The 21,424-nt window shown below is 32.0% G+C and overlaps 1 protein-coding gene and 1 pseudogene across 8 annotated transcripts in view; both read right to left on the bottom strand.

Moving 5' to 3' along the window:
- Positions 1-3,106: 3,106 nt before the first annotated feature.
- N4BP2 (NEDD4 binding protein 2) overlaps positions 3,107-21,424 on the bottom strand; it is a 91,661-nt gene continuing 73,343 nt past the window's right edge. For 7 of the 8 annotated variants that reach the window (XM_023532174.1, XM_023532176.1, XM_023532177.1 and 4 more), the window contains 5 exons: positions 17,442-17,580; positions 12,373-12,561; positions 11,236-11,404; positions 5,483-5,606; positions 3,107-4,210 (listed from right to left, as the gene is read on the bottom strand). In XM_023532174.1, the coding sequence (XP_023387942.1) occupies positions 4,165-4,210; positions 5,483-5,606; positions 11,236-11,404; positions 12,373-12,561; positions 17,442-17,580 (667 nt within the window). In that variant the 3' untranslated portion in view covers positions 3,107-4,164. The remainder of the gene's footprint in view (positions 4,211-5,482; positions 5,607-11,235; positions 11,405-12,372; positions 12,562-17,441; positions 17,581-21,424) is intronic. The other variant, XM_023532173.1, reaches the window with a different exon arrangement.
- Positions 20,777-20,895, bottom strand: LOC111741564 (annotated as a pseudogene).

Raw genomic sequence — 21,424 nt, 5'->3', positions numbered from 1 at the left:
AAGTGGTAAGCTAAAAGGATCTTAGATTCCCCAAATAATTCATGTAAAAGCACGCCCATCAGTCCTAGACTCTATACCTCTAGAATTTTATATTGAGAGAAATAAACTTGTATCTTTGCCATTGGAAAAAGCCATAATACCAGCTTCCTTTGGATAAAGGAAGAAGGCAGATTTATGTGTGGCATATTTTCAGACATCTACTGTGAAGGGACATCTCTTTCAGTTGAGAGTAATATGATATTATCTCTTTTTAAGTAATTATTCTTACTCTGACAGATGCAGTTGCACTAGGGGTCAGAAAACGTAGTTTCTAGTCTTACCTATGCCACTAACTAGCAAATCCATCAACTTCTCAAAGCCTCTGTAAGACACCTATGTAGTAAGAGTCTCGAGTCTTAAATTTAACATACATGAAAAGTGTTCCATTGTTTAAATCACTATACACAAAATAGTTGATGAGAACAATTATAAGATACCTGTGGATAAAAACCCTGTCTCATACTGAATCTCTAGTAACAAGTATTCAATAAATATTTGTTTAAAAAATTTTTTTAATCCTTGCTAAATGAGTGAATAATTCAGCTTTCGAATTAATAAAGTTCAACAACCTTTAATATTAACTAAAGTATTACTTGAGTCCCTTAGAGACACAATTCTTAATTTTGGTGTCAGTCAAAAGATAAAGTTATGGAGAGATAAACCTAATTAATGCATTTATCTGGCTCAAAAGTGGACCACTGTTTGCCATTGCAAAATAGTTTAAACTAGAATAAGAGTTGTGGTACAGAAAGGAAATTTTTATGACACTTTTCCCTTGAAATTACAAAGTTATGCATAAAAATATTTTTTATGATTTAAACCACTAACCCTAACCACATCAAATGAAGGATTTCCTCACATTGCACTGTGGCTAAAGTATTTTATTAAATTAAGTATGTACTTTGCAAATGGTTTCATAAGAAATTTTTAAAGCAAAGTTATAAAACATTTTCAATAAAAAAGTACAGAGTTAACAGCAAAATTACATTTTCTTTATAGTACAAAAAACACATTGTTTCTGATGTACCGTCTGAAAATTTTATTATATATTCTCCAACTGATAGCTGCAATGTTGTATTTTAATGAGCAGTCTCATGGTTAATTCAATCATTTGTTAATAACAGGTTCATCATTTGGACCATAAAAGTCAACTGCTCAACTTTAAGGAAAATAATAAACATTTTCATCATGTAATGTGAAGTTTTCTAAAAGGCTCTTCAGGATGTAAATGTATTTCTAGCTTTGTTTCTCTATTAAATTCTGTAAAGGCATTAATACTGTAAACTTGAATTATTTTTCAAATAAGCACCATGAATATACATTCTACATTAACCTACTTTACCATTTTAATACTTTTTTTTTGCCACACAAACATTTAAATGTGTTTAATATGTAAATAAAAATAAGCAATACTTAACCACTACACAGGAAAATTATCAAATCTCACCTCATTGCAGAATAGAAAAGCATTTAGAAAAAACAGCACGCTTTATTTTTGTCTTTATACATTGTCATTTTCTTAAACTGAGCAGTTAAAACGTTGTCAGAGCAATTTCCTGAGTTTCAGTTTCCAATTTCCAGCTCCGAAATAACTAATTTTGTTATTTTATATGTGTCCTTTTCCTAAGCATAGAACACTTGAATTTAAAAAAACTGAAATTCTACTATATAATGTATTTAAAGGCCACAGAGTTGTAAATAGTATGGAAACACCAATAAATTGAAAAAAAAAAAACAAACCTCAATTTGAAAATAACATAGAGATATGTGAACAGCTTATAAATATAAGACAATATGCTTCTATTTTTCAGGTTCAAGTAAGCAAGTGGGTGGACTGAATGAAGATACTGTTAAGGGTTCCTAATTTAGTCCAACTCTGCATCCCTTGTATTTCCATATTAGTTTTCTTTTTTCCCTTGGTAGTAACTTCTAGTAGACTACTGAAAGATATAAGTGTTACTAAAACATTCCAAACTACAGAAGTGTTACACTTTTCAAATATGAATACTTTGCAAAGAGCCATTCTAATGAGTTATGTACTAGCACAAATATACCAATACATGAAAACTTTGAAAATCTCCACACTATCTTTACTTTTGACACAGAATTTAGAGATGGGCAAAAGAGAAAAATTTGATAATCCCCAAACTATGTTTACTTTTGGCATACAGGATTTAGAAATATGCAAAACAAGAAAGGAATGATTATAAAATTTTCTTTCATAATTATGTGTTGCTTAAACTATGCCAGATAGTGGGGCGAGTGGAAGTTTAGTATTAAACAACTTCATAAAAATATGTATAATACTAAAATGTGCCTATATATTTATAAATGATGACTTAAAAATACTCTAGATTTACGAAAATAAAGCATAAAATTAAAGTTGACACAATATAAAACATACTTTGTTCATTTGGTTTCTGCCTACAAAATACTTCACTCTTATTGACGGCTCCCACATTAATCATAATAATACTTAGTATAGTAAGTCTAGTTGAAGTGCTCAAAAGCAATGTTTTTTCTTAGATTGGGTGAGGAAATATAAAAAACACAAAAAATAAATATGCAGCTGCACACACTCAAATAACTCCAGGGTTTAGTATTGTTAGTCACATTTCTTACATAGTAATTTATACATAAAAATATCTTGTATCATTAACAACATAGTTTTATACGTTGTTGAAATTTTACTTTAATTATACAAATATTCTAGACATTACCAAAAATGTTTGCTAATTGTTGGCATTTTTAAAACAAATTATTACAAACATAAAAACATAAATACTACTTCAATACCAGTCACTAATCATTTAAAAAAATAAACATATATTTTAATTTTTATGGAAATAAATTCAACAATACAGCTCTTCTTTTAAAGGTATTTTTTCATGATATATAAAAATGTGTTTTTGAGTTTTCATTAAAATGTCTTGTTCTTTTGGAAAATCATTCTGTAATTCAGGATTCTTTCAGTAACAGCTCAATCCTGCAATTCTTGATCCAAATGTTTATTAAGCTTATCAGAAAACAACACAATTGTTTTGTTAAAATTATGTTGAAAATATTCTCCATATCCAGAAATAAATTTATTTAATCCACTGTATCATATAGAAAAATTATACTTTACCACATTAAACTTGTGTAAGGGAAATTATAACTGACATACTAACAGGACTTCTAAGCTCACCAAAAAACAAAAGTCAATGAAAGTTCCCCTTCAGAAAGTTGGCTCTTTTTAAAAATAAAGGTAAAAAACTTCTAAATTGTAAAGATTCATTTTATAATTATATCAAAAATGTTTTCTGTATTTAATGGGATCTTGACTTACTGCATTTTACGAATTACATGCCTCAATATAAGAGCTCCTTAGTACTGTCTTATATACCACTTAAGACAGTTCTAAAAACAGTTCTATAAGATAGCAACACTTGGTAGGTATCTAACCCATTTCTCCTTCTCTGAAAACTTTTCTGCCTATGGATAGTATAAAATTGCAATATAATCTCATACCCTAACTTTCCTTCTAGAAAATGCCCACACACGGGAGCGGGGGTGGGGGAATGTTAACAGATCAAAGATCATACACAAATACAACGCAGAAGAAAGTGCAGCAACATGTCTTCCTTCCTACAGGATATGGCAAAATAATTTTATATTTAATTTTGTAATCAAAAAGCATTCCAGTGTTTTTGTTAGCTCTTCAGTCATTTCCTCTTCCTCTTCTTCTTCTTCTTTTTAACATCAGCCTTTGAAAGTCATGAACCAGGTTTCAAAGCACTTTAAATACCTCTCACTGACACCTTTAGGATTTCACTAAAGTTAAACAATTAATATAAAGATAACATTTTCTCTCTCAGAAAGAATCAGCATACTTTCAAACTTTAAAACTGGAGCTGATAATTTTTTTAGAAAATTTGAAATCAATACAATTTTTCTTTAATATTTTTAACAGACATTTGGCATTTGATTCCATAAAAAATAAAATTTCTCTTGAATTTTGAAAATTTTGTTTAATAACTGTACATTTCTAATAAAACATGTTGACAGTAAAACTGACTAAATTATTGTAAATAAAACTAATTTTAACCTACAAACCTTCACACTTCTAAGTCAAAGGCATTTATTTTACTTTAGCATGACTTTCAAACACCCTGGTTTAATTTCAGAGAACCTGCAGAAATGAGAAAAGTCATTTTAAAGATAAAATTTTCAAACTGGTTAAGGACTATATCTTATAATCCAAAGGCCAATATTTAGTGCATGCTAAATATAATATTTACCATCAAAGTGCTCTCCTTTATTAAGTCAATATCCAGGACCAATATCTATGCTTACGTTCCTTTTAATACACTCTTAAAATAAATACAATCCTAAGGCTGGGGGTTACTCCTAACTTAAAAGTTAATAATTACAATTTTAAGATTTTTCACATCTCTCAAGCCTGAATTTGACCTTCATAAAGAAGAGTATGCTGTATCAGGATAAGATGATGTCTGCATTGCATTATTTCTATGTATTAAGTCACTACCAAGAAGAAATCTCGAATTTAATAGGTAAGTCTGATTAATCAGGCCATGAAATGCTTTCAACTCCCTCAGTGTGAAATTCAAAAAAAATTCCTAGTCTCTAAAATAGATCATTAATCCCAACATGATAATGTTCTGGTCTAACTACTCCTTTTGCAACAGTAACTGAAATATCATCTGTTTTCATGCTCAGAAAATTAATACTACCATTTTCTACAATGTAGCAAAACAACATTTTGTTACATGACATGAACAAAATATGTCACACTAACTGAAGCTAGAAGTATGGGGGAAAAGGTACTTAATGATATACAACCTCAGGGAATCTATCCATCAACAGATCTTATTCTTGGACTTTTCTTGTTGTTTCTGTTATTGAATAATAATCTCTTAATGAAAAAGGGTATTTCATATTTGTCAGCTAAGATAAAAAAATAAGAACATTAATGGTGTTTAACTTATGAAGATGTACAAATTCATACTGACTGCAATGTTTCTGCTAAAGTTTAGACACATCCAAATTATAAACATATTTCAGCAGAATCTCCCAATTCCCCCCAAAATCCACAGATATATATTTCCTTTCAAAGGAATAATTAAAAAGCAACCTTAAACTATGATGTGTATAATCTAATTATCTTGGATAACATGTTATCAAAGAAATACATTTACTTTTCAAATTTATGTTAGAAATAGTTTTTATAAGATGATTACTTCAACAAACATTCTTCTTTCACTTCTAGTTTAATGGACATCATAAATCTAGCAAGGAATGTTATAATTTAAGCATGACTTTGTGGCTAAAGTCAAATAGTTAAATTTAATTAAGTATTTTAACAAATTGTCCTGAGCATAATAGGTGTTTACTATCTATATATAGACAATTTTCATTATTGATAACAGAAATCTATACTCACCTGAAGCTGTGGCTTATGAGGTATTTAATGACGGCTGGTTTGATACGAGCAACTCCTCCTTGGCTGTGGTTTCCTCTCCCCGTAATCACAGAGAGATAGGGCTTACCACCATCCTGCTTAAATTCTGTTACAATAGGAATTGGAATTCATTAAATTACATTCATTTAAATTTAAATGAATAATTTAAATTTCATTTAAATTACATTCTCAATAGAAAACAAACCTTAATTACTCAAACACATATGAAATAATTTCCATGGGGATTTAGAGATTTTTTTTTCCTTCAAAAAGCCCCAAAATTGATGTTTTTAAATATTTCACCTACACTAAGTATGAAAGCCTCAAAGCAATTCATCGGCTTAAAGATTTAAGTGGGACCTCTTCCCCTGTGGGGAGGGAGATTTACTTGTGCCCTTGAGCTACCAGAATTTCTTTTCGATATAATGATAATTACAGTATTAATGATATCTAAAAATTATTACACACATGGGAGTTGGGCATTGCTTTAAGTGACTTACATTTATTAACTAAGAATCTTCACAACAACCCTATTAATTAAATACTCTGAAGCCAGCCAGCTTTGGACTAATTAGCAGCTCTGCCACTAAATGACTATATATTACTTAGCCTATCTGTGCCTGTTTCCTAATCAGCAAAACAGAATATAAATCAATACTTTAAAGACTATTACCCTCAGGAATGGCTACAGCAAATCTATTAATTGTACCATGGACTGCAGTCTTACTGTTAAAGATAGTCAATTGTTAAGAAATTCTTCCAAATAGATGATTTTTAAATATTGAATAAACCTAAGCCTCTTAAAAGACTGTAGCTCCTGCTCTGAATATGATCTTGAGAAAATCAAATATATAAATCCTGAAAGGTAATAATAGCTGCACTAAAAATTTTAAAAAACAGTAATAATGAGTTGATTTAATGAATAAATACTTGTTCCTCAGTTATAAATAGCATAAGTTTTTACCTTTAGCATAAAATACATAAATACATAATATAAACATTCCATATTCTGCTCATTAAGTTACCCTAAGGCTCCAACAGATCCACAAACATGGTTTTTCAATATTTAGGGCAATATTTAGTCTAGAATTTTAAGAGGATATGTTACTCTTGCATTTTTAATTTTTTCTTCGCTTAAGATCTCCATTTCTACTCTAATGCATATCCATTACTTCAAGCAATATTTTGTTCAAAATTCAACTCTCTGGGTGCTGGCTCCACAAGAGTAATCATTCATTTTGTAAAAAGTTTTTACATTATATAATTATTATTTGTGCTTTGTTCTTTATGGATGTGACATTACAAATAAAAGCCTGCTTAAAAATCTTAGATCATTTAACCAACAATAATTTAGTCTCATCACTCCTTCACTACTGTTCCCCTCATCGGTTAAGTCAGTCATTTATACCACCCCACCTTTCAGCAGTTCATTTACTGCTCTAAAAATGTTTTCTGGTTGAATCCCATGCTTCAAATAAAGTATGTGTTCAAAGGATGTTTGTTCAATGAATTAATGTATATGTTTAGGTTCCCAAATTGCAGGTTATTCCTGCTGTTTATCATCTTAAAAAAACTATTTAACTCATTTTTAAGCATATCTCAAATTTCTTATTTCAACTGTAAATATTTCAGAATGTATTTCAAAAAGATACAGGCTCTTAAAAAAAAAACAAAACCATGTCACTATATCTTACAAATTTAAAGAGTCCCTTAATATGATATTTCTAAAAATGGCTTAAAAATTACCCAAATAGTCTCAAAAACTGTTTTTATAGTGATTTGTTTGCATCAGGGTTAAAACAAGTCCACACATTGCATTTGGTTGATATATTTCTTAAGTAACTTTCTAATGGTTCTCTCTCCCCTGTATTTTATTTTACAATCTGTTGAAAAAATTGGATCATTTATCCTGGATTTTCAGTCTAGATTTTGCTGACTGTATCCCATGGTGCCATTTAACATGTTCCTCTGTTCCCTGTAAATCCCTAAAAAGCTGTATGTAGTCAGTTCCAAAGGCTTTATGTGCCGTTAGATAACAATACTTCATAGTTAGTGGTGTATATTTCAATCAGAAGGCACACAAGAGTCAGGTCTTTTTTTTCTTTTTAATTCATCCCCAATTTTGACAATCATCTTTTATGACTAAAAGAAATTCAGACCAGAGCCACAGATTTTCCCAGGATACATTGCTATTCAACTACTACCATCTGGTGGTGATTGACAGTAACTACAGGCCACCATAGGTGACAGCAATACTGAGCATTGGCTTTCAGAAAGGGTTTGTGTCTTGAGTCTCACCAAGTCATCACCTTACACAAGTTATTTAACTTTTTCTTGTCACTTTTTAAATTGATATAAAATTCACATAAGGTAAAATTCACATATTTTAAAATGTATAATTCAGTGGTTTTTAGTATATTATAATGTTGTGAAACCATCGGCATAATCTAATTCCAGAATATTGCATCATCTCAACAAAAAATTCTATACCTGTTAAATCAATCCCCATTCCCCGCTTTTCAGCCCCAGCAATCATTAACGTACTTTGTTTCTATGGATTTGCCTATTCTGGACATTTCATGTAAATATAAATCATATATTATATGGCCTTTTGCATCTGTCTTCTTCCATACAGCATAATGTTTCCAAGGTTCATTCATGTTGTAGCATGCTAGTACTTAATTCCTTTTTATGGATTAATAATATTTCATTGTATAAAATATTCCATTTTATTTGTCCATTCATCAGCTGATGGACATTTAGATCTACCCTACTCCAAAGACTGTGTCTTTTTCACTGCTTTACCCTTAATGCCTAGAATATAAAAGATAATCAAATTTTTATTGAGTAAATGATTTATGTATCCTCTATAGACAGAATATTCTCTTATCATTCTTATGATTCTGCTACATAAGTTTTTCTTTTCTCCAGATTAAATAATGTATTTAAACTGTTCACAAATTTTCTCTTTTCTAATCTTCACTATTGTTTTCTAATTTTTCTCCAAGATTTCCAAAATTCTATCTAAAACAGGGGTCCCCAACCCCAGGACCACGTGGACCGGTACTAGTCCATGGCCTGTTAGGAACTGGGCCACACAGCAGAAGGTGAGCAGCGAGCAAACAAGCAAAACTTCATCTGTATTTGCAGCTACTCCCCAGTGCTAGCTAGCATCAATCACCGCCTCAGCTCCACCTCAGATCATCAGGCATTAGATTCTCATAGGAGCACCAGTCCCTGGTGCCAAAAAGGTTGGAGACCACTAAAAAAACAAGTGGGGGAGTGGGTTCCTCTACTTTGTCAAAGAATGTCTGCTAATAGACATAGAATGGACACAAATTATAAAACACCATACACAATCACCAATATAATAATTGATTCAGCCAAGGATCATCAATAGATGCTCAAATCATTAGGGAAAATACTGTAGAACAATTATTTGCATAGTCACAAAGTATAAGCACCAAAAATTACTAATTAATTACAAAGGGAGAAAGGTACAATTATATAGAGAAATCGGATAGAGTCCCACTTTAGCTAAGAAATCAAACCTAGTATCACCAATAATGGGGCAAACTGATCATGTATGTCTCCTGACGTGTTCACCAAGGATGACTTTAATATCACCTATGTGTATTTTTACCAAGAAAATTTTAAACTGAATCTAATCATGCAGAAACAATCAAACAAATTAAAATTGTAGGACAATCTACCAAACAACTGGGTTGAAGTCTTCAAAAATGTTGACAACATGGAAGACAAAAAAATAGGCAGAGGAACTATTCTATATTACAAGAGGCTACAGTCATGGGACAATTAACTGGGCAATGTGATGTTTGACTGGATCCTGGATTGACAGATAAAATGGCACAACTATACAAGACAGTTCCAAACAATTGGATAAATATGAATATGGCCTGTATATTAGACAATATTACTGTTTTAACAATGTTAAATGTCTTTAATGGTATTGTGATCATGTAGGAGAATGATTTTTCTCAAGAGATAAACATACTGAGGTAGAAGTAAAGTACTACAATATTTAACAACTTATTCTCATTTGGTTCAACAAAAAGCAGTTTTAGAGATTAAACAAATGTGGCCAAATATTAACGACTAATCAATCTAGGTAAAGGATATATGGTTATTTTTTGTACAATTTTTGTAATTTCTCTATAAGTTTTTAATGTTTAAATAAAAAAAAAAACTAGGGAAAAAGACAGTGATAAGAGTATATACGTTGATATGCAAAATAAAGCTCACTGCAACAATATTTAACTAAACATCAACCAATAGAGGAATGGATACATTATGATGCGTTCATAGAATACTACACAGAAGTTACAATAAAAAACCAGATCTATCAAGATGAGTAGATCTTGAAAACTGTATTGGGTACAAATAAAATAAGTGGCTTGTCTGATGACAGTGTGACACCATGTATATTCACTTTTTAAAATCTCACAAAAGGAATACTATAGAATGGTTATGGATGAATTACACATATAGTAAAGGTATTCTTGAGCAGGAAGGGTGTAGACCAAACCAAAGGATGTTAATTTCCACTAGAAAGGGAAAGACAGAAGAAAAAAAGATTGGGAAGAAGATAAAGGGAGGAGAAAAAAAATGAAACATACTGGGTAAAATGTTATCACTTGTTACTTGGATTCATGGATACATTGGTGTTTATTATATTACTCTATAACCTTTTCAACATAGTTTTTATGATAAACAGATGAATTTTCCACCTTTTATATCAATCATAATTAATCAAGTATTTAATTAATTACAAGTGATATGTGTTAAATTGATAAACCTGTATAAAGAATAGTATAAAGGTTCCTAATATATATATAAATCAATTAACCAGATAACACAATAATCAATGACAGGGCAGGGCTCTGGAGCCACAAGGTAATAGCTGAGGCATAGGACTCTATGTCTCCACAATGAAAACTAAGATGAAGAAAAAGCCAAGCTGAGAATTCAAAAACACTATAGTAGTAATGAAAGGAGATAGTATCTAATATTTGAGTCTGGGGTAACTAAAACAGATTGAATTTTTCTAAGTGCTACCACTGATCATGAAAAGGAAACAAGACACTAAACCAACAATATACTTTAATATATATGAAGTTACATGATACTGAATAGAGGCATGAAAAAATCCTCATCTAAAGCCCTGGGATGAGGTAGAATTTAGATAAGAGACAGGAAATGGCCTTCTTATTGACCTGCAAAGACAAAATACAAACAGAAAGGGAAAAAAGAGCACCCATAATGCAAACACTCAGAAATCCTGTCATTTGTGATAATTCTATAAAAATTCTATCACCTTATTTACTTCTGTATTTTATTAAACATCTATTGAACTGACATCTAATAAATATCTATTAGTTTTAATAAGTGTCTACAGAACAAAGATGTATAATATTTCTGAAAGGTTCCACTTATAAGTCTCAGAGAATTCTCAGATTACACCATGCCCTCCCTTTAACAAATATGACAAAGGAACACGAACAACTTAAAAAGGGGAATAAAAAACAAATTGTTAATTGCCATGCCAATGACAATTCTTTCCCCAAAACATTCTCTTGAAGAATGAGCCTAATACAAACATCTATAAATGTGGCACAGATCTCTTCAGCCTGCAGAGACTCTCCTGAATTTGTTAAGTTATACCAATATAAGCAGACATATTTTAAATTGAAAATTTGTCATTTTCACAGTCCTACCTTCAGTTTTCTGCTGTAAAACTGTCATCAAATGTTCTATGGCTTCATCCACATGCAGCCCATGGAGGTCTAAAACATTTTGTGGCAGCAGGGAGGCATTGACTTTCTCAAAGATCTCCATGGCAGCAAGGTGATTGGCTTCTTTCATCTTCTGCTCATGGAGACTACCCTTTAATTATAAACATATCACCAGTAAACATTTGTGATATTTGCTACTTAGTAGGCAATGAGGAACAAATAGTGCCCCAAGTAAAAGGTAGAATAAAATCTAAAAATTTTTTAAATGCAATGGGCTAATATGCAAGAATGCACCAAAATTTAGGTAAATTTTGGTGGATTAGTAATATAGTTCTCTTACTACTAGATCATCATTTCTAACATATTTTCTGATCCAAAAATCATTAAAAAAAAAAAAGGGGGAAACTTAAATAAACAAAACATCTCAAGAAGGAATCCACTGGTTTATCCTTTGATAATTTCTGAGTCTCATCCCTTTCAAGACCTTGTAATTACCCTGAAGTCATCCTTCAAGGTTTGCTATTAGGGCTCACAGGGTTATACCAGCTTGATACCTTTCTCTGCTCAATCACAAAAAAGTAAGCCACATGGAATCACAAAAATAAAAAGTAAATAAGGCAGGTTTCTTGCAATACCATGCCAAATGAGCCTCAGTAGAAACTTTATTTCCCTGAAAGATACTAATGTAACTTTTTCTGATTGTAAAAATGATATATTATTAAAAATTCAAACATGATATAGAACACAAGGCCCCTGTAATTCCACCCTAAAATGGCCAATATTAACATTCTACTGTCTTTCCTCCAGAAAACTTGTTATCTTTTTAGAAGTGGTATTGAATGAGAATCTAACCTAAAAAAAGTATGAACTGTGAGAATAAACTACAATTCATGTAAGCCATAAATGCAAAAGCAGCTACAGGAATTGAGCATTTCAAAGGAAAGGAAATTCTCAGAATCATACATTTCTTACATATTAGGATACCTTATATCACTTACATAATCTACATTCATTCCCCAGATTAACTTAATATAGTCACAATATGAATATTATCTGCTTCAAGATTATTCAGACATCATAAGAGACAAAGAAAAAACAATAATCAGTTTTCCTCTTTACCTGCTGGGCATAAAACGTGGCAACATTTTTTTTTCCCATTCGATAAGCTTCTTTTGCCTTACTATAGCATTCCATCCTCTTCTGTTGGTGCAGAAAAGCCTCTGCCCTGTAGTCATCATATTTGGGGTACTCAAAATCCTGGAAGGATGGTTCACTAGATACATCATCAGTCTCTCTTGATTTCTTTGCCTAAGATGTTACACAATAAGTAAAATACAAAGAAAGTAGAAAACACAGGCTTCAGAAAATATACATAAAAACTAGGCTCTATTTTTCATCTTTCTTCTCAGAAAACAGAATTTCTCTAGTGTCTACCTAATTAAGTCATGCACTTAGACACTATGGACTTTTTCATGCCATTAAGGGTGTCCCCTTCTTTTACCATTTTTATCTTAGAAGATGTTAAAAAGTTCTCTAAAATTATCAAACTGTAATTAGGTTACAAAATCAAGTAAAAAAAGAGACTATAAGATATTCAAAGAATTCTTTTATCTAATGCAAAATTTTTCAAATTTTAGTTTGTAAATCCATTCAAAGGGTCCAGTCACTGGAAGTAGTAATGGCGTATTTTAATTTGTATTTTTTAAAAAATCAATAAGATAAATAATATTCTTTTAAAAACAGAAAGGCATGTGGAACAACTATGCCTAGTATGTAGTAAAAATCATAAGTGGGTAAATGGGGCAGTTTTCAGTCAGCTAACCATAAACTACTATGGTAGTGTTGATTTTTTGAGATTTTTGAAAAATCATCTATCAAGTAATTGTTATCCAGAATAGACTCTAAAGTTAAAGAAGCAAAAGTAACTCTAATTTAAAACACTAGGTAATAGAAATAATAATTATTTTGTAAGTTTGCCTCACTGCTCTCCACCAAATAGAAAATTCTATATAGTATCCAGATGCCTCTAAAATATAAAAAGTCAATATTAAAAAAACCAGCAAAATAGAGTGACTTGTATATCCAATTTGGCTTTTCATTTACCCCACTCTCCAAAGTGTTATTTGCAAAAAATACTCACAAGCAGCAATTTGATATTTCTTAGCATGTCACTGGGGGGAGAGGAGGATTAAAAGTTTAAAAGAATTCCAAGTATCAGGTACCCTACCCAGTAATTTAGTAAACATTTTATTAACACTCAAGCCCCCAAATCCTCCCCAAAATGTAATTTTAAATTTCTTTAAAAAATCATGCTTTTCTGATATTAACTGAAAGTAAATTAAATAGTGTAGGTTATTTGTTAAAACTAAAAATTTCTAAAAACTGAAAATTGTCATTAAATTAGAAATATTATTAAGGATTGTACTCTATTAATACAATCCTTAATAAAATGCCAATTAAAAATTTGATATACTATCATTTAATATATGTTAAAATTATAAACATTATATGTATGTATTATATAATACATAGTACTGCTTAAAATATTTTTTTCAAATTTCCTGCCTGTGAATGGAGTTCAGAAGCCAAGAAAGGCTGATGAAAAACTTGACTAATATATAACAGTTGTTATACAATTTTTCACTCATTACATTTTGCCCCTAGAATTCTAGAGGCTTGAAAGACTTATAAGAAAAAGGAAGAAAAGAAAAAAAAGGTATCACCATATTTCTAACTCATTATGAATCAAAAATTTATTTATATATACACACACACAATCAATTCATTTTTGTAACAGATATCCAGCTTATTTTATGAAAGAATACAAGGCTCTCTCTCACATAAGAATATTCATAGGACCTACATCCTTACATTACTATTGCTAGTACTTACAAGCTTGCTTCATATTAATGTTTAAATATTCTATGTATGTATGGCTTGTATTACTGATAAAAATCAAAGATTTTTCAAGGAAGGGATAATAAAAATGCTTTCTATGACTTTTGAAAAGCCCACTGTGCCTAACACTATGAATCCAAGTATTTCACAGCAACAGAGTCTCTGTTGGTGTTCATACTAAAAAATGTACATCTCAGCATCTTCTCTGGGAAGAAGTCTTTCATTTCTAATTTTTAAAAAGAAAAAATAGTATATAATGAGATGTTTTCTCAAATAGTTACTCTTTTTTAAATAAAACTAAGATATATTTTTATATCCATTTCATAGTGATGTGGCTTACTATAAATTCACCTAACTAGTGCCACTTATTCTCTTGAAAACACGATGCACTATAATACTGAAACAATATCCTATAGTAACAAACTCGTAAATTTTGTTAAAGGCTAAACAGAAAAAGTGGTAGTATTAATAAAACAAAAAGTAGTTTTACATGTTAGTTTCTTGAAAACAGGTAAACCAAACCATTACTGGTACCGTATTACTCCCCTTTAGTATCTGTGGTCCCTTAGGGTCCTGGGATATCAAAGACAGACCATTTTGCTCATAAATCAAAAGAAGTTTTATCAATGTTGTGACACCTGCCTACATTTTGTGAGAAAGGCTATGAATAATTTCCAAAGTAACTTAAAGTTTATATTTTTGCCAACGTTTACATAATTCACAATATCTCCCAATTCCAACATTTTCCAACCAAACCATCTCCCACTTTGAGCAAACATACTTTCTCCCCATCACTTTTTCTATTACCATATTGACCCTCAGTGCCTTGCTCTGTTATCAGGAGAGAAAAGAAGTAATTTTCATTCTCAGTTTGGCCTTGAAGGTCTCATTATCATCTTATATACTTTATGCACTTTATAATATACGGCACCCATCTATCCATGATGAACACAAGCATTAGTGGTATCACTTACTTGGTTCTTGCACCACGGACAGGATTATATGAATACCAAAATTAGCTACACCCTATGTGCCAACTAAGTGATGGTGAAATAGTCAAAGTAAAAAAGGAGCACACAAATTATCCCTGAGTGGTCTTATTAATAAGTAGTAGCAGGATGACAAAGGTCTATAAAAAAATGCCTAAAAACTAAAAGATTAACATATAAAGTCAATATTTCTATACATGTGTAATATACAGTTCAAAAATAATATTAAGAAAGCAATTCCATTTACAACAGCATCAAAAATAAAAAAATACTTAAAAATAATTTTAGCATAAGACATGTAAAACTTAATACTCAAAACTAAAACATACTTTTAAATTAAAAAGACCTAAATAAATCCAAAGATACTCCATGTTCACAGACTGGAAGACAATACTGTTAGAATGGCAATACACAACCAATTAATCTACAGACTCGACACAATCCCCATAAAAATTCCAGCTGGCTTCTTTGCAGAAATTGACAAGCTAATCCTAAAATTCACATGGAAATGCAAGTGGACCAGAACAGCTAAAACAATCTTTATTAAAAAAAAAGAGAGAGAGAGATAGCTGGAAACTCACACTTCCCAATTTCAAAACTTACTACAAAGGTACAGTAATCAAGACAATGTGGTACTGGCATAACGACAAACATACAGATTGATGGAAAAGAATTGAGAGTCTAGCAATAAAATTACGGTCAACTCATTTTCAACAGGAGTGCTAAGAAAATACAATGGGGAAAAAATAGTCTGCAATCAGTGGTGCTATGATAACTGGATATGCACTTGCGAAAAAATGAACTTGGACCCCTATCTCACACTATATACAAAAATTAACTTAAAATAGATCAAAGATCTAAATATTAGCACTAAAACTATAAAACTCTCAGAAAAAAAGAGGCATATATTTTCATAACCTTGGATTAGGCAATGGTTACTTAGCTATGACACCAAAAATACAAGCAAAAAAAAAGATAAATTGCACAACATTAAAATTAAAAATTTTTGTGCTTCAAAGGAAATCCAACAAAAAAGTGAAAAGACAACTTGGAAAGGGAGAAATTTTGCAAATCATGTCTGATAAGGAACTTGAATCTAGCATAAAGAATCTAGCATAATTCTTAACAACTCAAGTATTTTAAAAAGTTTTTAATGGACAAAGAATATACAAATAGATATTTCTTCTTCAAAGATATACAAATGGCCAATAAGCACATGAAAAGATGTTCGACATCACCAGTCATCAGGGAAATGCAAATCAAAATCACAATGAGATACCACATCTGTAGTTCCCATATCTTTTTTTTCCTTTATTCTGATGCTCTGGCATCTGGGGCAATGCTCTCCATTCCTGGGGTTAACTAAATCCTAGCAAACAATTCACCTGATAGTGCACTTTACTTATGCAAATCAACCAATCTAGAGCCCATTTTCCCAATTACCTAATTTTGGGGTTCTCACCCTCCAGGCCACTCTCCACATACCCTAATCACCGAAGCCAGGTACCAGAAAACTAGGGACAGTTTCTTATGGCCCAAAAAGCCTACTGAAATTGTTTGAAGTAACTGAAGCTAATTCTGCTCACCCTTGCCTCCCTCATTCCTTCCCACAGAAACCACAAAAAAGGCTCTTACCCACAATTTCCCCCTAATTCCCTCTGCCTCCTGACTAACCCTGGTGCTTTCCCATGTGGCCCTTGGTAGTGGGCCATGCCTCCTGTTTCTAGCATATAATAAACTTCTTTCTTCATGGCATTCCCATGTCTGGGTGTCTTCCCATACTTGATTAAAACAATCCCCAGGTATACTTAAATTCACACCTGCTAGGATGACAATAATAAAAAAGACTGATAATAACAAGTGACAGAGAGGATGCGGAGAAACTAATAACCCTCATACAGTGCTGGTAGGAATGTAAAATAGTGCAGCCACGCTGGAAAACGTTTGGCAGTTTCTCAAATGGTTAAATATTTCTGCCCATATATTTAGGGTCTAAGATCTATCATATTGCCACCCCACTGCTATTCAATTTAAGCCTCATAACACAGAAAAAGTCACAGAAATTCAAGTGTTTGACATGCACAATGACAATGATATTAAAAGAAAAAACATAATCAGCTATTAATTCTTTATATTTAGTAGACAGACATTCTAAACCAAATATACTAGTGTTGGTTAAAATTCCAATCTAGTCAAAATGATGAAAAATAATTATTAAATTATCTCAATGTCAATTACTATGTCAATTGTATTTTATATACAATTATTTATCATCATAGTAAAAAATAAGTAACTCTATACCTTTTTCTCCTTAGACTTCTGTGCAGTGTGAGAAGTGACATTCTCATTTTGGTGAACAAACTCGTGCGCTACGACTGTTTTTACAGGGTCTCCTTCAAGAACACAGTTTAGAAATTGCACTGTGTGTTCTAATGAATAGCTGTAGAGAGTTTAAGTACAAATATAATGTCAATAAATGAAAATAAAAGTTACGTGGGAATATTAACATAAGCAATCCTTCAAACATTTTAGAAGAATATAAAAAATTTGCCTAACTTTTAAGTTTTAAACATTGAAATTAAATGCTCACTGTGTATCTCCGATTCAAGAATGATCAGAAAGAAACTGTCAAGTAACAGGCTCTCAAATACAAATTTTTAAAAATAAATACCAAAAGGTAATACATTAATAATTCATTTTCTGATCTTTTATTCCAGGTATATTATCTGTAACAAATTTTTCTTTCATCTAATCACCTATACTCCTCAAATCCCTTATTGGATTCCACACATGGTCTCAGCTTCCTTTAAACACAGACATCAAACACAGACAACAGATCTTTAAACCAATGTTTTTGTCAAATTTCACTTTTTACTTATACCATGGGGTTTTAGTCAAAGATATCTAAGCTGAGATACGGAAAGGAAAATGTAAAACACTATCCTACTTCTCATCCCTACATTATTCAGGAATGTTTTCATGATGATACTATATTATTATCAATAGTATGAAATTGTACAAATTTACAAACATCTGACATGCTCACGTTCCATTATCTGAAGAAACTCATTCCAAAGCAATTTATAAATTATTTTATACTGCTCATTATTTCAGACTATTTATGCCTCTGATTTCTTCCAATGGCCAAATAATGAAGAACTTACCATAGAGAATACTTTTGAAAATGTGATTAACTAGTAATCCAAAATAATGTGATGTTTTGCTATTCTTCAATTTATTAAAGACAATCCTTGAAGAAGCACCATTTGGGACTACCAAGTCCACTTTAGCCCTCTCATCTTGCTGTCTCAGATATGCTCAACATATAGGGGTTGCCTAGGGTCTGGAACCTACCGGCAATTATCCACATCCTAACTAGCCCTTAAAATTCCCCAGCTTAACCACTCATGGGGCTGTGAGCCACACTCCAAACTGGTGCTATTCAAGGGGTACAGCCCTATTACCCCTCGGGTATACACAGCATAACTGAACCCACCTCCCCTTCTTACCAGGATGAAACTGAACCTACTGCTTGGAAAATTATCCCGCTTTTGGCAGACAAATGGAGGCAATCAACTGAGGGGACTGACTGACCAATCACTCTGTCCCCTGACCTTGCCTAGGGAGCCCCAACTCTGGATTGTTTCACAACAGACCATCCTACCGCAGGTCCCCAAAGAAGAGAGTTGACATATCCAAGCACCTCCCTCTTAGCCCCCATACCCTTGGGAGATCTTAACATGTAACTCTAACAGCAGGTTAGGTTAAGAAAAAAAAAAAAGGCAGGGGGGAATTGTGGATAGGAACAGTATCATTAAAAACTTGATTTAAGTGACATTTATAATTCTGCATACTCAGCAGAGAATATTCTTTTTCAAAAGCACTTTCATGTAATATTTATAAAATATTACACAAAGAAAATCTCAAATTTCAAAAAGTAGGACTCCTCCAGGTCATGTTCTTGTACCCCAAAATAGAACAAAACAAAATAAACAATAACCTTTCCTCTACCACCACCACCAAAGCCTTCAAACCACTGAGAAAATTAAATACTCTTGGATAAATGAGAAAATCAAACTAAATTATAAATTTAGAAAATAATGAAAATGAAAATATTCTATTTCGAAATCAGAAACATTAAAAAGAGAAAAGGTTATACCTTCGAATGTATGTGTTATTAAAGATTAAAATGAAACTAACCAAAAAGTTAAAAACATATCAAATTTTAAGAGAAAGGAACCATCAAAAATAAAAAGGGGAGGATTCTTTTTGCATACACAATTATAAAAAGCTGGCTAAAAAATGAGGCAGAATGAATGGAGGAAAAAAACTATTACAGACTGCCTCAGAACTTAAAAAGGCCTTTTCCCCTAAGCAAAAATAAAACTATGTAAAAGGATTTAGATAAACAGATCAACCTATGTTGTTGTTTAGGGATCAACCCAATTCTTTAAGACCGTAGTAGTCCCCAACTTTTTTAGCACCAGGAACTAGTGCTCCTATGATGATCTGAGGTAGAGCTGAGGCGGTGATGCCAGTGCTGAGGAGCAGCTGCAAATAGAGAAAAAAGTTTCACTCGCTTGCCCACCACTCACCTCTTGCTGTGCAACCCAGTTTTGGTCCAATGTGGACCAGTACTAGTCCATGGCCTGGGAGTTAGGGACCCCTGTTTTAAGGTATTAAAAATGGCTATCCTTATATTAAAAGGGGGAAAGTCATTTGGAACTTGACTTATCAAGGACAGATATAAATTTTAAATCCCTCCACAGTAAAATTTGTATATAACTTGTTTTATAAACTAGTGAGTTTTTCTCATGGTTTCTGTTTGTGTTTGTCTATGTGTGTCTATATATACGTTGTAAATGTGAGAAAATTTTCTACCTTTAGATGGTATTGTTAAAATTAATTTAAAGGCAAGCACTTACAAAAATTCTCAGAAATAAAGAAACTCAAATGCTTTTCAAATTCATCTGATCTAAGATTAATCCTTAGTAAATAAAAGCTAGCTTAAATTTGTTGGCTTAAGTAAAACAGGTACATCTTTATTTTGTCTAGGTTTTAAAAAATAAGTCCATGTTAATAACTGACTTCTATGTCTCTGAAATATGCTTCTAAAGGTTATAAAATGCCTTAAATATATTTGCCAGTAAAAGAGCCTATGTTTCTAGAGGTTATAAAACGTCTCCATAAATCTGCCAAGAATACTAATTGCTTATTTCTTAGTTTTCATTAGATATTGAGGTTTTAAGGGTTAAAATCTCAAAATATGCAGTGGTTCAGAAGGGTCCCTGGGACACCTCAAAAGATTTGAAATTACATGGGAACCACTGTAAAATAAGTGATTAAAAACTCTGGGGTATACTGGATGGGTAAATAATGATTATAAGTGAAACAAATAGCCAGGGCTGTAGAAAGAGGGCTGTAGAAAGAGGGCCACTTGGTTCTTCCATATTCCCTGGTTCTCTGTTTTTCAGTTTTTGCTTTCCTACAATCATCACAGTGCATTAACCTCGACATAGATGAAAGAACTTTTATTTATTTTATTTTTTTATTTTTTAGGCAAAGCAACCCTTGGTTGACCTCACAGATTGCAAGGACCTTGTCATCTTACAATCCCTTAATTTTTTTATTTTTTACACCTACAGCATCTGGTCTTCCTAGGTGGTCTCCCATCCAAGTACTAACCAGGCTCAACCCTGCTTAGCTTCCAAGATCAGACGGGGTCAGGCTTGTTCAGGGTAGCATGGCCGTCAGCTAGATGAAGGAACTTATGAGCTTATATTATTAAAAGGAGATATCTTACACTTTTGCTGAGGTTTGACAGTCACTTCAAGAAAATGTCAAGTTGGTAACCACTTCCTTTCACAGTGAGCTCCCAGAAGACAAAGACTTTAAAGGTCATTGACTGCCACTTGGACATTTTGTTTATTGGAAAGGACATCAAATAAAAGACACTCTCCAGCCTCACTGGAAGGGAACGGATCAGGCGTCTGTGAATGGACATCTATCCCTGTCTATGGACAGCGAAGACTCCTAAAGGATGAGAAGCCACCAACAGCAAGTAGACAGCTATCCTGAGACACTGACAAGGCTTATATACCTGTGGAATGATATTCAATTCAGAATCCACTTTTGATTGTCATTACTTGAATGCTAATGATATTATCAGTTATACTTGTTCTTTGGGTCTTTCTATATAGTCCAAATGTTTATGATTACTGAACGTGTATAAGATAACTGTTAATACTCTTTTATGGCTTATGTAAATATTACACTAGATGCCA

The sequence above is a fragment of the Pteropus vampyrus genome, unplaced genomic scaffold (assembly GCF_000151845.1).
Source record: "Pteropus vampyrus isolate Shadow unplaced genomic scaffold, Pvam_2.0 Scaffold79, whole genome shotgun sequence".
Taxonomy (NCBI): Eukaryota; Metazoa; Chordata; class Mammalia; order Chiroptera; family Pteropodidae; genus Pteropus; species Pteropus vampyrus.
Note: the sequence above shows the minus strand (reverse complement) of the source record. Positions and strands in the feature narration are given on the sequence as shown.